The 15,283-nt window shown below is 41.5% G+C and overlaps 1 protein-coding gene across 3 annotated transcripts in view; it reads right to left on the bottom strand.

The window, feature by feature from the left end:
- Nucleotides 1–6,868: 6,868 nt before the first annotated feature.
- The window catches only part of LOC114565192 (cadherin-6), a 78,403-nt gene continuing 69,988 nt past the window's right edge, over nucleotides 6,869–15,283 (bottom strand). For all 3 annotated transcript variants that reach the window (XM_028593092.1, XM_028593093.1, XM_028593094.1), the window contains exons 10-12: nucleotides 14,557–14,674; nucleotides 13,242–13,493; nucleotides 6,869–7,602 (exon numbers count right to left, since the gene is read on the bottom strand). In XM_028593092.1, the coding sequence (XP_028448893.1) occupies nucleotides 7,052–7,602; nucleotides 13,242–13,493; nucleotides 14,557–14,674 (921 nt within the window). In that variant the 3' untranslated portion in view covers nucleotides 6,869–7,051. The remainder of the gene's footprint in view (nucleotides 7,603–13,241; nucleotides 13,494–14,556; nucleotides 14,675–15,283) is intronic.

Genomic DNA, 15,283 nt, shown 5'->3' with positions numbered 1-15,283 from the left:
CGCTGCTCAAGAAGATTGTGATTGGTTTAGAGAAATACAAACAACCCAGAGCCTTTTTGTTTCTCCTATCCCAGAATGTTGTGTGCGCAACATTTTTAAGACCACAAGTTTACACAGACGCCCATGTATGTTTACATCCGTTGTATGCAGCGTAGACATACACGTGGAAACCTCAAAATGCGTACCGATAACACGCCATTTGGCTTTAGGAAAGTGGCGTGTATGTTTACGCAAAGTCATGGTGCCACATTGCTGTGACGATGAGCCAGCATAACCAATTCTACCAAAGAGCCTGAAACTAAAACAGCTCAATGGAATTCAGCCATCAATCATTGTATTATTTACTGGGAGCTGTCTGCAAATCCTTTAGAGCATCGAGTACCTCCTTTAATTCCTATGTGTATTGTGTGTATATGTGTTAGGGTAATTATCTATCAAAGAATGGACAAAATCACCGGAGCTCTCTTAAAAGCTTGTTTACTTGCAGCAAGTAGAGTCAGTTTACAGCACTCACAGCATAAGTACAGAAAATGACTGAAGATTGTTCACAACAGTCTTTGTAAAGGCATTGGGAGTCTGGTTAGTTATTCGGTTCATGCAATCAGTAGCTTTTCTTCTTATCTCTGGTCAGGCCCGGAATCTCCTCCACATTATGCGCTCTGCCCTCAGGATGCATCCTGTGCTCTTTGCGAGGTCACTCAGCTTTCATGATTAACACATGAAAGACAGAAATACTAAAACAGCAGTTTGGATGCAAATGGTTTAACAAAGAAACGGAAGCAAAACCGTTCGAAGCATCATTTTTCTAACAATATGATATACACTATTCAGTCCCTCCAGAAAAACGCGATTATGCGATCGCATAATCCAACGCATAATCAGCCAAAGTCCGCATATTTATGCGGGGGGCGCATTGTTTCAAATACGCCGCACTTTCGCCGCATAAATTGCAGATTTCCGCGCAAATTATGCGGGGCTTGCATGATTTCATAATCCCCGCATTTTCGTCGCAAAAAAGTCCCCTAATATATCTTAGCAGAAAGTTGAAAAATGTTGCGTTTACTTCACACAAGAGCAGCCATTTTCCCCTGTTGCCATGGGAACGTTATGAAGTGATGTAATTACGCGATGTGAACATCATTGAAAATCAGGGTGTTGGGGGGGGATCCCTTTTTGTCTCTTTTTCATCAGTTTTTGCAAGTTCCCGCAATTTCATCGCATAAAATTGCATAAATATCCCGCATATTCCATCGCATTTTTCAAGAAAACGTGCCGCATAATCAAGGATTTTTTGCCCGCAACAATCACAAAAAAACTCCAAATTTTTCTGGAAGGACTGACTATACAGTATAACCTTAAACTTGAGGCGACATTTTTTTACCCCGAAGTCCACACTATACACATTTTCCCCATCCTAGACAAATATTTGAACCTGTGGCTGCCACTTTGCGAGACGCGTCTTGCTGTGACAACATCCTGTGGAGACGAGTCTGAGACGGGGGGGATGAGGAGGGCGCAGCGGATTTTTAGGAGGCAGGCAGTGGAGACACACACTGGGATTTCTTGTCACAAATCACAATCATTCACTCCAGTTGCAGATCTCTCCAATCAGTACATCTGAGATCAGTTGTGTAGTGTGTGTGTGTGTGTGTGTGTGTGTGTGTGTGTGTGTGTGTGTGTGTGTGTGTGTGCGTGCGTCAGCATGACAGCCCGGGACAAAAATATCTTGCGTGAACAGTGCATCCATTCTGACTTTTTCTTAAATTGTTGCAGATTCACTTTCAGTGTCTTGTTATTCCTAGGGTTGGAGCCTGTCCCAGCATGCATTGGGTCAGATTAACCCTCGGGGCAACCCTGGAGAATAAATGAGCTGTGGGCATTGGAAATACTTTTTTTCTGAGCTCTGTTTCTGCTGTTAGAGTTGGAAGAAATAACTGGAGGAGCAGCAGAATGTGTTATTTCATTCTCTGTGGAGACTTTGTTTTACACTGTGGAGTAACTTTTAAGAACTTTTAATGAGAGAGAGAGAGAGGGAGAGAGAGAGAGAAAGAGACAGATGCAACAATGGTTTCCACAACGCTGTTTCTTTCACTGTAAAATTTTATTTTCATAAAATTAAACAACTTGATAATACATCATATACGGATGGTAGATTGCCCACAGTGAGTTTCACACCTCCAAAATGACATAAAAAAAAACAAACAGTGAAGCTGGACAGTATCTGTTTTTTTGTTGTTGTTTTTTTGTCCTTCCAGAATATCATCATCATCGTGTCCTATAAATATTTGGTACAAAAAGATTACAATACAAAGAAAAAAAATATGTGGACATTTTTACTTTTAAGCCTTCAGAGCAGAGCACGGTCACAAAACACAACTGAAACAAACTGTTGCTTTCACTGGAACTGCCAAAACACACAATACACACTCCTGATATTAATTCAGGATAACAAAAAAGAAATCGGAATACAGCAAATGATCCCGACTTCATAGTTTCGTCCCTCACTTGAAATGCGTTATTTTTTAACACAGCGCTGAGGTTGACTGTTGTGGTTGTGACCCTTTAGCTTCAGTGACTTCTGTGACATCAAAGCAAACGATGACTAGGACTAGGCCTAGTTAAGGTCAAGGACTAGGCCGCCTTCCGGTGTCGGCTAATTTACAACATTGAACAAGAAAAATGTCTCTCGTGATGTCTTTGAACGAGACACAAGGGTGGGCTGAATATAACGTAGCCAATAAAGCCGTGAATAATACGCTATTTTTTTTCTTCTCGTTTTCTCAGACAAAGCAGCGAGGGAAATCTGTGCCGTGATATCCTCAAACAATGCGAGTGCATGGGAGAAAACAAGTACGAGCAAGAAATAACATAATGATAATAATAATAATAATAATAATAGCTATAAATGAGGTTCCCAGTCGCTGAAAGACATTCGAGCTGCAACGCTGGCTGTGAAGTAGGGCTGTTTGAACGAATGAGCCCCAACACACATTTTTGTTCAAATTCATTTGGGTCGCCTGAGTAGCTCACCTGGTAGAGCGCGCGTCCCAAATGCACGTCATTCCCCCGCTAAAGGCCTAAATTGCAATAAAAGTAAAATAAAAGTATATATTATATAAGCCACGGAGCTAAATCCTAAACTCACGGTACATTGTTTCTGACGTTGTCCTGTTCATTCCTGGGTGCCTCTGCTGCCTCTTAAGTGACAGTAACAGGTGATCATTTGGGGATTTCCTGTTGTGAAAATGCTAGTGTAAGACAGTTGCGTCAAACAGCCTTATGTCATTTTACCCACAATTTTAGAATCAATCTACAGAGTTGAATCCAAAATGCTTTGGCACGTTGCTTCTTCCGATTTGTTTGGTGTCAAGATAATCTGCTTAGCACGTTTTGCTCATTAATTTGCTCTAAACCGGCCTTTATTGCTTTTTTTTTTTTTTTTTTGGCCACTTGGCAGTCTTGTTGTCAACATGCGGTTTGCCAGGCAACCAGGGAAGACTCTAGGAAGTTACTAGCCTAAACCCAGACAAAAAATACAAAATAAAAGCCTAATCTGTTTGGTTTTACACTTTGGTTTCTGTACTGAACAAAGGATGATGCCTGGCGTTAACCGGTGAGCTGTAGTTAACTTTGGAAAGAGCCATGCTAACGCTAGCTGTTTCCTCCTTTTCAGTCTTGATGCTAAACTAAGCTAACATACGCTAAGCAGCTATTTGTGGCAGCCTATTTATCGTACAGACATGAAAGTGGTATCAATCTTCCCATCTAACGCTTGGCAAATATTCCCAAAATGTTAAACTATTTATTTTATCAAACTTTGACATATTATCACATTATTCTTTGTTATGGCTAACGTGTGGGTAAACAGTTGTTTACGTCCAGCAGATAGGGAGCAACATTAGCATTCTTTTGGAGTTATGCTTGTGTTCACCTGACAGATGTAAGTCTAATATAAGATGTCACGAGACCCAATACCTCGAGACCGAGTCGGAACCAAAATTCTGAAAACGTGACGGTACTCGTTTTTCTACAGTACCGTAGGTACCGGGGGATGCATTTCTTCCAGAACCTGACGGGGCCAAAATATACGCCCTGAAGTGTAAACTGTTGTTGGAAAAGAAGTAGAAAGCCGACCAGCACAGAAAAACAGAATCGCGCCTCATCTCCGTCGTTGTGTACGCCGGCTTGAGCGCAGTCGGCCTCTGGCTTTACTGTAACATAACATCGACCTCACCTGGAGCTTGCAGACCAAAAGTAAAGTCTGTTTCTCTGTCACAGCCTAACGTTAGCTCCGATAGCTGACATTAGCTAACTTTAGCGCTGGTTTTAGCGGACCTCTATAGTGTCAGTTAAGTTAACTTTAACCTGCCCGGTTCTATGTGAAAAAACAACGGCAGAGAGAAACAGACTTAACTAAACGTGCTTGCTGTCTGAGAGTTGTTGTCGTTCTTTTGCTTTTCTTTTCGACTTTGGTATTGAGTATCGTACCGACTACTAGACTACTCGGTATTGTGACATCCCTAGTCTAATATTCTCGCTCCTTTTAGCTCTGGTTTGGTCTCCACCAACTCCTGAAAAAATAAAGTATCTGTCTTTTTTCAGCTGATAAATGGTTCACTATGTTTACCAGTTCCCTGCTGGTTAAATGAGGTCAATGAGCGCAGCGAGACTCCATCAAAACCCAAAATGAGCTGAAAGACACTACAACACTCCGTAGAGTAATTACCTGGAGGCCGGTCACCACACTCGAACCCTTTCACATTACATGTAATTATTTGATCCATTTTTATTACAAAAATATTGATTAGTGAAGCTGTAGTATATAAACAAAACCCAAATATTTGCCTTACAAATGGCTTGATGCACAGTTTGGTAAGTTCATTTACACTCAAACAGTATTTTGAAGTCTGAATAAAAAGTGACAGCTCTACTGGGAAACCAAGGCTTCTCCATGTCCTTCATGTAAATATCAAGCATATTCTCAATGAAAATACTTTATTTAACATTGTTCAACATATAATATCTGAAGCTGTATTTTGTTATAGAAAAAAAGACTGCAGTGAAATCAGAGATTTATAGAACTTAGTATACTTCCAATATAACTCAGTTCAACCACATTTCTGACACAATATACACTTAAGCTAAAAATCTAGAAATGATGCCATGAAAATGTATTCTTCTTTTTGTGTGCAGCACAAAAAAAATTAAAAAAAATCAACCAAAGAAAATGTAAAAACCTGCGTAAACATAAAGAAATCAGTGCATTTAGTCACACGAGTTGTCCTTTTTTTCTTTTCTTTTTTTTTTTTTTTTTACTCTGTGTCCCGAAGAAGGCGATTTTTAAGCGAGGATCCTTCAGAACGGTTCCTCTGGAATGGTCCTTTTTGTAGACGACAGCGAAAAAGACAAAACGCAGTCATGTTAAGAGTCATTAGCCCCCTCCAGTCTCAGCCAACCGACAGGCATCCACAGTTCAGCTCGAAGGGCAGCAGAAGGGCACTTAGTCAAAAAAAACTAAAACTAAAAAATCTGTTTTAACCCACACTCTCCACCTTAAATCTGCAGAGGTAAGTGTGTGTGGTCCAGTCCTGAAATAACTACACTGGGGGGGGTTCTTGATTGACCTCTTTCCCAACACTTTCCTCCGTTCAGTTTGCCTTGAATGGCAAATGTAAAGCCACATAAAACACTCTGCAAAAATGGTTTTTTTTTGGTAACCCAGGAGAGATTAAAGCAAAGCCTGAAAATATTTCAAGTCCAATTTCCAATACAAAATAAACTCAAATTTTTAATTCAAAACTCCATTCAGGACTGAAATGAGTCTTTGAAGAAGTGGAGCTGAAGGTTTTTGTGCTTCACTGGTTACGCTGGTTAATTTACATTTCTACATCCATTAGTTCCCATTCCCCAAAAATCAGATATTTCAGACTTTAGACTGTTTAGAAATGACTTGGTATGCTCCATTTTTGTTGGATCCATGTGCAGTGAAAACAGGTCAAGGATCAGGCGGTGTTCTTGAACATGCCAGCACATCTGTTGGTTCATCATGTGGATTGTGGCTCGTCTGTATTAAGTACGTTTTCAGATTTTCTTAAAGGTGCTCTAAGCGATGTCACATGTTTTTTTACAAAAAAAAATTGTCGCGAGCTGCCTGTCCCCTGAACACACGGTAAAAAAAAAAACACAGCCTCTGTGGACAGCCCAGGCTCCACAAAAGCCAATAAAAACAAACTGGGCCAACCTGCACCACCAAACATAACAGCCAATAACAGACAAGAAGGAGTTGGAGGTGGGCGGGGGGGTTTTGTTTGAAAATACTTTGAACGTCAACAAGAAGTGACCTCACCCAACGTCGCTGAGAACACCTTTAAAGCTCATCGGTTACGTACAGTACAGGCCAAAAGTTTGGACACACCTTCTCATTCAATGTGTTTCTTTATTTTCATGACTATTTACATTGTAGATTCTCACTGAAGGCATCAAAACTATGAATGAACACATATGGAATTATGTACTTAACAAAAAAGTGTGAAATAACTGAAAACATGTCTTATATTTTAGATTTCTCAAAGTAGCCACCCTTTGCTTTTTTTGATAACTCTGCAAACCCTTGGTGTTCTCTCAATGAGCTTCGTGAGGTAGTCACCTGAAATGGTTTTACCTTCACAGGTGTGCTTTGTCAGGGTTAATTAGTGACATTTTTTCCCTTATTAATAAAAAAGCAAAGAGTGGCTACTTTGAAGAATCTAAAATATAAGACATGTTTTCAGTTATTTCACATTTTTTTGTTAAGTACATAATCCCATTTGTGTTCATTCATAGTTTTGATGACTTCAGTGAGAATCTACAATGTAAATAGTCGTGAAAATAAAAAGGAAAGGCATTGAATGAGAAGGTGTGTCCAAACTTTTGGCCTGTACTGTACACAATCTCTAATAGTGAGTTTGTGTGAGTTAGATGTTGCTGTCCTCGGCCCTGCATCGGTCCAAACTGAAATCTTTCCTGGACCTGTCTTAGAGACGGGAGAGACGGTGCGTTCGTGGTGTCTCTGTTAGGAGAAGTCCCCGTCCTCAGCCCCGTACAGGTCAGCTAGTTTCCTGAACCTGGGCCCCCAGTCACTCAGGTAGTGGTAGTCCTGCTCCGCCTCGGACGACGCTGAACCCAGCGAGCTCAGCGACTCGGCCACCGAGCCCGCGCCCTCGTAGGCGTAGGTGGCCAGCGATTCGTACGGCGGCGCCGTCGGGTTACAGTCGTTCTCCAGCACTCTCTGGTTGATGAACTCGCGGACGTCCCCGTTGTCCCGCGACACCACGCTGACCGGCGGCATGACGAGGCCGGAGGCGGCGAGGTGGAGGCGGCGGCGCGGCGGGTACAGCAGCGTGTCGCTGGGGATGATGTCGCGCCGCTGTTTGGCCGACTCCTCCAGCACGGCGGCGGCGGCGTCCGGGTGTCGCAGCGCTCCGATGTCGAAAGCCTGGGTGTCCTCCTCGCCGCCGCCCTCGTCGTTGTAGCTCACCACGTTGTCCCGGACGTCCTCCTTGGAGATGATGAGCGGCTCCTTCTTTCGTTGGCGTTTCAAAGCGGTGAACAGGACCACGATCACTGCAGGAGACGACAGCAGAAAGACACGGGATCAGGAACAGTGATACAGTGATGGCGTATACAGCTAACGAACAGATCATCAATCAAAGGAATTAGAGATGTCAAAATGAACGCGATAATAACGAGTCAACGCACATTCCTATTAATACCACTCTTTACTTAAAGCAGGGGTCTTCAACGTTTTTTAAGCCAAGGACCCCTTAACTGAGAGAGCGAGACGGATCAGGGACCGCCTATTACATATATTGTATAAAATTAAGTTGCATATTAAACTGGGGCTACAGTAACATGTAGGGTGGCCTAAAGCCTTTATAAAATACCTTTTTAGTGCATAGAATACTAAGCTATTAAAATATTAATTGTTGGCATGATTTAATAGATCATCTTGTATGTGGCACAGTGAATCTTTAGGATGAACTGTGGCTATTGCTATCTTAGTGACTACCTATAGGCCAGTAAGCTTGTCATCAGTGGAGATTTATATTTGCTAATAATATGTGGGAATTATGTTTAGACATTTTCATTTTTCCAAAATTGACAATAATTTGGAGGCCCCCTTCCAGTGACTCTGAGGACCCCCTAGGGGTCCCGGACCCCCTGTTGAAGAGCTCTGATTGAAAGCATGCACGTTCTGGGATTTGGGCATCGGGCTACTCTGTAGTTTGGGGAATCAGGCAGCGATGTAGCAGTAACGTTGTGAATGGCTAGCAGAAATGGGCCTTTTAGGCCTTTATTTTTTATAGGACAGCTGAAGACATGAAGGGGAGAGAGAGAGAGAGAGAGAGAGAGAGGGGGGGGATGACATGCAGCAAAGGACCGCAGGTCGGAGTCAAACCCGCTGCGTCAAGGAGTAAACCTCTATATATGGGCGCATGCTCTACCAGGTGAGCTACCCAGGCGCCCAGAAAGTAAAAGGGTCTTTTGAACGGCAAGTTCAGTTTCAAAGCCCTTCCAGATGGTTCTCCCGACAAGACTTAAGTTTTTTGCGGGTACTGTCGAAGTGAACTGAGGTACCACCGGAGACCACTTGCTGGACAAGGATACGGCAGTTTGCAGATGATCTGTATCTGCGTTTTATTTGCCTGATAACCGATAAAGTTGATGAATTAAAAAGTGGTCTACTTTCAATTCAATTCAATTTTATTTATAGTATCAAATCATAACAGAGTTATCTCGAGACACTTTACAGATAGAGTAGGTCTAGACCACACTCTATAATTTACAAAGCCCCAACAATTACAGTAATTCCCTCAATTTCATACTTTGGCTCGGCTACAGCTCTGTGTGCGTCCCTCTGCTCCGGTTTCACCCACCACCGAGTCTGACTTAATGTCCCGCCCACAGCACTATCTGACTCTCTGTTACTGTGTATTATGTTGAAAGTTTCTGATTTATTAAATAACTGCTTCAAGCATTTCAAAAAAGTTTTGTGTTGGAGTTCAAAAATTTTAATTTTAATTTTCAAAGTAAATACATATCCGTTCCAAATATCCATTATCGGTTTCATTAACTACTAAAAATCTGTATCGGCCTTTAAAAACCAGTATCGGTCGATTCCCTGGCCTACATTACTAATTCTTTGTCGTTTTACAATCCTTCACGGCCTCTTAGATCCTGCAAACTGTCACGCATATTAAAAAATTGGCGGCTCAACCTTTTTTAACTATGCACCAAAACTGTGGAACACGCTACCCAATCTTCTATCTATCAGAGATGCAAGCTCCGGGAACATTTTGAAACGAATATTGAAAATGTATTTATTCAGCACCGCTTTTAACTATTTGTCAGTTGTTTGCTTTTATTATCATAGTTCACATGTTTTATTGCTCCAATGCTTTCCCTTTGTTTTATTTGGATCTTTTACATATTCTATTGTTCTTGGTTTTATTACACGCGCGTCTGTTTAAATTTGCGTGATTTAGTTTGGTTTTGTGGTTTCTCAATTTGTTGTAAAGCACTTTGAGCTACACTCTCTGTATATAAGGTGTTACATGAATAAAGTGTATAACTATTATTTTCAGTGTGTATGTGTGTATGGGGCTGCCCTAAGTAAGACAGACGTATAGCACGATAAGTCAAAGTTGAATCGAGTGGATCTGTAAACAGTGATGGATGTAATGTTTGGTTACAGGGTAACCTTGGATCTCTGCGTGAAGAGACTATCTCTCCAGGGCAAGGCCACTCGGATAGCGTTCCAATCAATGTAAATCAGTAAACCCATGCACGCCTGGGCCTTTTATGCGCATGCATGGGCCACGTAGTGGTGTGTCTTAAAGTGGTAGCCACGTCAACTGCACCAGTGAGTCAGTCCCCCGTACATATAGAATATGTAACTCTGTGGAGAGATAGTCTCGATATGATAGAGAACAAAAAGAAACAGACAGTTTGGGTAACAATGCAACTATTAATGTTAGTTTTTTTTTGGCTAACCTGGGGATTTCCTGTCTGACTGTGTTTGGATTTCCTTTTAGAGATGTTGCCAGATTTCCAAATCTAAGCAATTAACTTGGCGAGTACTATCTTACAATTACAGATAGGGCTGCACAGGCCGGTTACAGGCAGACAGGACGGCAGCCTTTGATTTCAGAGAGGGCTCAGCCATACATAATCATGCAGAACATTTGATTGGCTAAGCGCATGCAGGCCAGTTTGAATTTAAATCAAGCCCGAGCACAGTGGCAACAAGAAAGAGCAGAGGAGGAGTTAAGGTCAGGGAACTGAAATAACCGAGAAAGCTTGCACAGTTGCGCTGCAAATCACAGCAATAAATGTCTGCAAAGAAGCAGAGGCGCATGAGCTGTGAAGTGAATGAGAGAATATCAGATACTCAGAGAAAGAGTCAAGGTATATATAAAACTACAGAAGGAGAAAGATTAGTATCTAAAGTAGGCAGTTGGTGTACAGTATGTAAAGCGTAGATAGAGACAAAGATTTCTGGTGAAAGATAGACAACTGGGGGGGAAAAAAAAGAGCAAAACGAAAATGATGTGATGGTTAAGTGATGATGAATACATTCATTTGCACTTCAATACAACTAAAATACTACACCTTAAGGCTGTCTTTTGACTACCATGTTGAATATAATTCGACACAGTGAGATTTCTGTAAGGAACCAGACTGAGAACTAGCGGCACCATTTTGCTCTTCTTCCTGGTAAAGATACATGTCTGAATGATTTTGTCTTTGTGTGAGTTATTGTCCACATATGTCCACTGTCCACTTTCCCTTCGTTGCCTATGTGGGCAATGCATTTCGGTAGCATTGCGGCGACTTTCGAGAAGCGAGGTGTTGACTTGCCAGCTCCTCATTTGCATAAAGTTGAATCCAGTCTACTTTATGTAAATCAGGAGCGTCCAGCTCAACTCTCCGCTTCTCGAAAACACTTAAAAATCTTTTAACAACGAACCGTTGTCAATCTAAAATGAAGACAGATTCATCAACTGCATAGCCTATTTCTCGCATAAAATGTTTCCGCTGAACTTTTTTCGTACAAGCAGAGAAAGTTTCCAAAGCCTTCGTCCAATCAGGTGCAGCCATCGCCATTGTATCAGAGTGTAGCCTGTTTTCTATGTCAGTGGTCATTAAAGCTATAGTGCGTAGTTTCTGTTGCCCCCATGAGGAATTCTAAGTAATGACAACAAAACTGTTGGCGACCACATGATAAAAGCCTTCGGTGATCGCCCCCCCCACCACACTCCTCCTCTACACAGCTGCTAGTAGCCAAGGAGGACACGGAGGATTAAAAAAACATGATAGACTCTTCAGAAGAGGTCATTATCTTCACTCGAGTTTCTGCGTGCACGCCACAATCTTCTGAACATAGTCATACTGAGAAATCCAGAGAGAGTTGTGTGGAGCTGATAGTCTTAATTATTATTAATTATAAACTCATTTGGCAACGGCTTGAATGTAACGGATGTCCATTAATATCAAAAAGTTACACATTAAAGCTTTAATAAGAAATTGATAACTGCCATTAAAGATTTAGAGTTTCTTTGAGCGTGATCACACCAAGAATGTATTTTATTTGGTAACATTAGTTGAAAAGTTGCTGCATTTTTGTGCAGTTACAAGCACACCGGGACTTAGGGTGAATATTTGCCTTAACCAGGTTATCCCTGCCGTCAATACAAGGTCTCTCTTTGCAGTTTTTGTGACACTTCACTTCAGTGTGTAGTTGCTGCGGCTGCTATGACATACAGCATGTTAGTGTTCAGCTTCGATGTCTCTAAAACATTCTAAAATTGGTGTAAAATGTTGCTGCTAACTATTAGATATAAATTACCCTGGCTGAATGCAAAAAAAAAAAAAAAAAAAATGAATGTGGCGCAGCGTTTAGCATGACATCATTAAATAGACTTTCTCCCAGCACCCCAACTCGTCCCTGGTGTGTGTCCACTAAGTCTGCAATGACTGCACTTTCAGAGGCATAAATATGTATTCATTTTTCCCAGCAGCCCAGTGGTGTGTGACCACTGCATGAATAAGAGGATAAGTGGGGATGTGGCAGCAGATGAGATGCATTCATTTACCCTGTAAAGTTTGATTCTGACGAGCAGCGGCGGCAGACTGGAGCTCCGAACCCAACATTGTTTTCCATTACAGCAAATGAGAAAGAACAAGGGCTGCTTGTGCTTTCAATTCTGTACAAATGGAACTGCTGCAATGCGCGGACAGAAGTGTGATTATGCATGCTACATGTCATTTGCACGTATCTTACGGTTCTCTCACAATACATTTCCTGCTATTTTACTATAGTTTGTAGTTGTTCTCTTTTTACGTTTTGTTTTCTTCTGTTATCTTTATTATCTTCTTTTTTTTAAAGTTATGTTTCATTATGTCTTAATAAATGGACATTGTTCCTTTAAAATCTTTTTAAAAAAGCAGCTCTTTTGGCCCTTTTCATTGTAATCTTTGACTTCAAGTATTCTTTTTTATAGAAAATGCCACCTAAATGGTGCTGAGGGTAGACATTGTGGGTGTTTTGTAGCATTGTGTACAAGGCAGCAGGACTTTCATGGCTCTGAAAGTCAAACCTTTGGCTTGAGCAAGAATTCCTCGCCAAGCAACTAAGTTTAAATTACAATATATTTGCCATTTTTGGACTGAGCCGATAAATTGAGTTGAGATATCAGGATATCAGAAACTCTAGGGCCTTCTTACATTTTTTGGGCTGCAACTAACAATTATTTTCATTGTCGATTGACCTGATGATTATTTTCTCAATTAATCAATTAGGTGTTTGGTCTATAAAATGTCAGAAAACGGTAAAAAAAATTTTTTTTCAAAGCCCAAGATGACGTCTTCAAATGTCTTTTGTCCACAACTAAAAGATAAAACAGATATTCAGTTTACTGTCAGTGAAGAAACTACAAAATATTCACATTTAAGGAGCTGGAATTTTGACTTTTCTTTCAAAAATAAAATGACTCAAACCGATCAATCGACCATCAAAATAGTTGGCGATTAATAGTTGACAATTTATCCATTAATCGATTCATCATTGGCAGCTCTACTACATTTTTTTCAAATAAATCTCTGTTATTTTAATGTCACATATTGCAATACAACAACAGCCCATCTACGAACATGGACTACTACTATTTGTCTTATTACACACTGTATTGCCCCATACTTACTCAGCAGTATGATGGCACACAGGAGGATGGCGATGAGCGCTCCGGTGCTGAGACCAGGAGAGCTGCTTAGAGCCTCTGCGTTACACAGCTCCATGTTGCCTTCGCGGTCGCAAGTGCACACCCTCACAGTGAGAGTGCCGGTGCTGCTCTGCATGGGGTAGTCGCCGTCGGTGATCACCACGGGAACCAGGTAGATGCTCTGGTGAAGGCGGCTGTAGCTGGCTCGACGTGTGAGGATGCCAGCAGTGTTATCTGAGTTGAAGAGAGTATCACTGTAGCAGACTGGCAGCGCACAGTATTTGAGACACTTTTGTCACACAGCAGCGTGCTAAACAAATGTGGGTGCGACAAGGTAGAAGTCACTCATTCTATCACAACTCAATTCAGTTCAGTTCAATTTCATTGGTACTGTCAAATCATAACAGAAGTTATCTCAGGAAACGTTATGGATAGAGTAGGTCTAGACCACACTCTATAATTTACAGAGACCCAACAATGGCTGTTGAATCACAGGGGGGAACTGCTAACGGCACGTTCCTCGTGAGAGGTGTGTCAGAAGCTGATAAAAGCATTAAGGCAGAGGTAACACACTTTGTGCATTTTAAATTTTTTTACATTTTGGATTGCTATGGAAATAAGGCTCATTAAAAGTAATTTAGTTTACATTGTGGTGCAGGGTTATATGGGGGCGGGAACGTCGTGAGTAGGTCTTTTTCAACCGATACCCCAGAAAATATCCATCTTTTTTCACAGCCCAATGTTGGCAGGTATGCAATGACTAGAAATAACCCGATACCATTTTTTGCCTCCCGATACCGATTCTTATACGTGAACTTCCGTATCGGCCGATACCGAGTACCGATTCGATACCAGTGTGTCATATATTTTATTATGTTTTAACAGCTGTATACTACTATCCCTGTATGGATGTGATATAAAATTCTATTTTTGTTGTCTGTCTGGCTCAGATTAAACTCTTTGTGAAACATGAACAAACACAAACAATGAATGCCACAGAACTTTCTTTTATTCTCCAGTTTGACAGTCAGTTATAACGGAAAAAGAACCTAAATGAACTACTTTAACGTTGGTTTTCTTTAGGGCTTTATTATGTGGTATCAGATCAGTGCATAAACCCGATATCGATACCAGCGTTTTAGGCAGTATCGGAGCCGATACCGATACTGGTATCGGACCATCTCTAGCAATGACCTTTGTTTAATACGTGTTCCATATCATTTATCCAATTAAATGAAGGCACTTGTATCAAATGTCAGCGATCAGTAAGCCTGTATGTGGTCTAAGTGTTGCCTACCTCCGTTGTCCCGGACAGTGAAGTTGCTGCGGTGGGTCCCCTCAGAAGCCAGGCTGAAGAAAAACTTGTGTCCCATTGACGGCTCGTCGGCATCGACAGCACTCACCGTCTGGATCCGCTGTCAGAGACACCAACAGCCAATTAACACGAGCATCCCAGTGGAGTTAAGTGAATTAAGAGCAGTCAATGAGTGAAAAGGACTGGCAGGGTTAGAGTTTCTGTTCACAGTGAGAATCTGACCTCACACTGGATGCCAACTTTATATACCTGACACTTAATTATTTACCATATTTACTTTTTTTCTTCTTCTAAAAATCATAATAGCATAATTATTTCCACAGCACTGCGGAGGAGGGTCCGGCTAGTCCACACAGCATTCCCGGGATGGGAGAAAAATGTGATCTATTTTATTGGCATTTCTTTAAACCAATCACAATCATCTCGGGCGGCACTAAGCCCTGGAAACAATGACGGTGGCTCTGCAAAATAGCCTCAGAAAGGAATTTCTGGCGGCACCTGAACAATCCCCAGTAGTGGAACGTCGTCGATATAGACTACTTTTAATGTAATCAAACAAAGAGAAATGTTCTCCCCTCGTTACTCCACAGCGCTGTGGAGCCAGGTCTGGCAATGCGAGACCACTCTGCTGGTGACTGTGTAATTTTCTTCAACTTTATAACTACAGTCGTATTTAATTGAATGGGAGACACTCGCTGAGAGATTTAAA

Source organism: Perca flavescens, chromosome 12 (assembly GCF_004354835.1).
Source record: "Perca flavescens isolate YP-PL-M2 chromosome 12, PFLA_1.0, whole genome shotgun sequence".
Classification (NCBI taxonomy): domain Eukaryota; kingdom Metazoa; phylum Chordata; class Actinopteri; order Perciformes; family Percidae; genus Perca; species Perca flavescens.
This window is presented reverse-complemented; position numbering and strand designations above follow the sequence as displayed.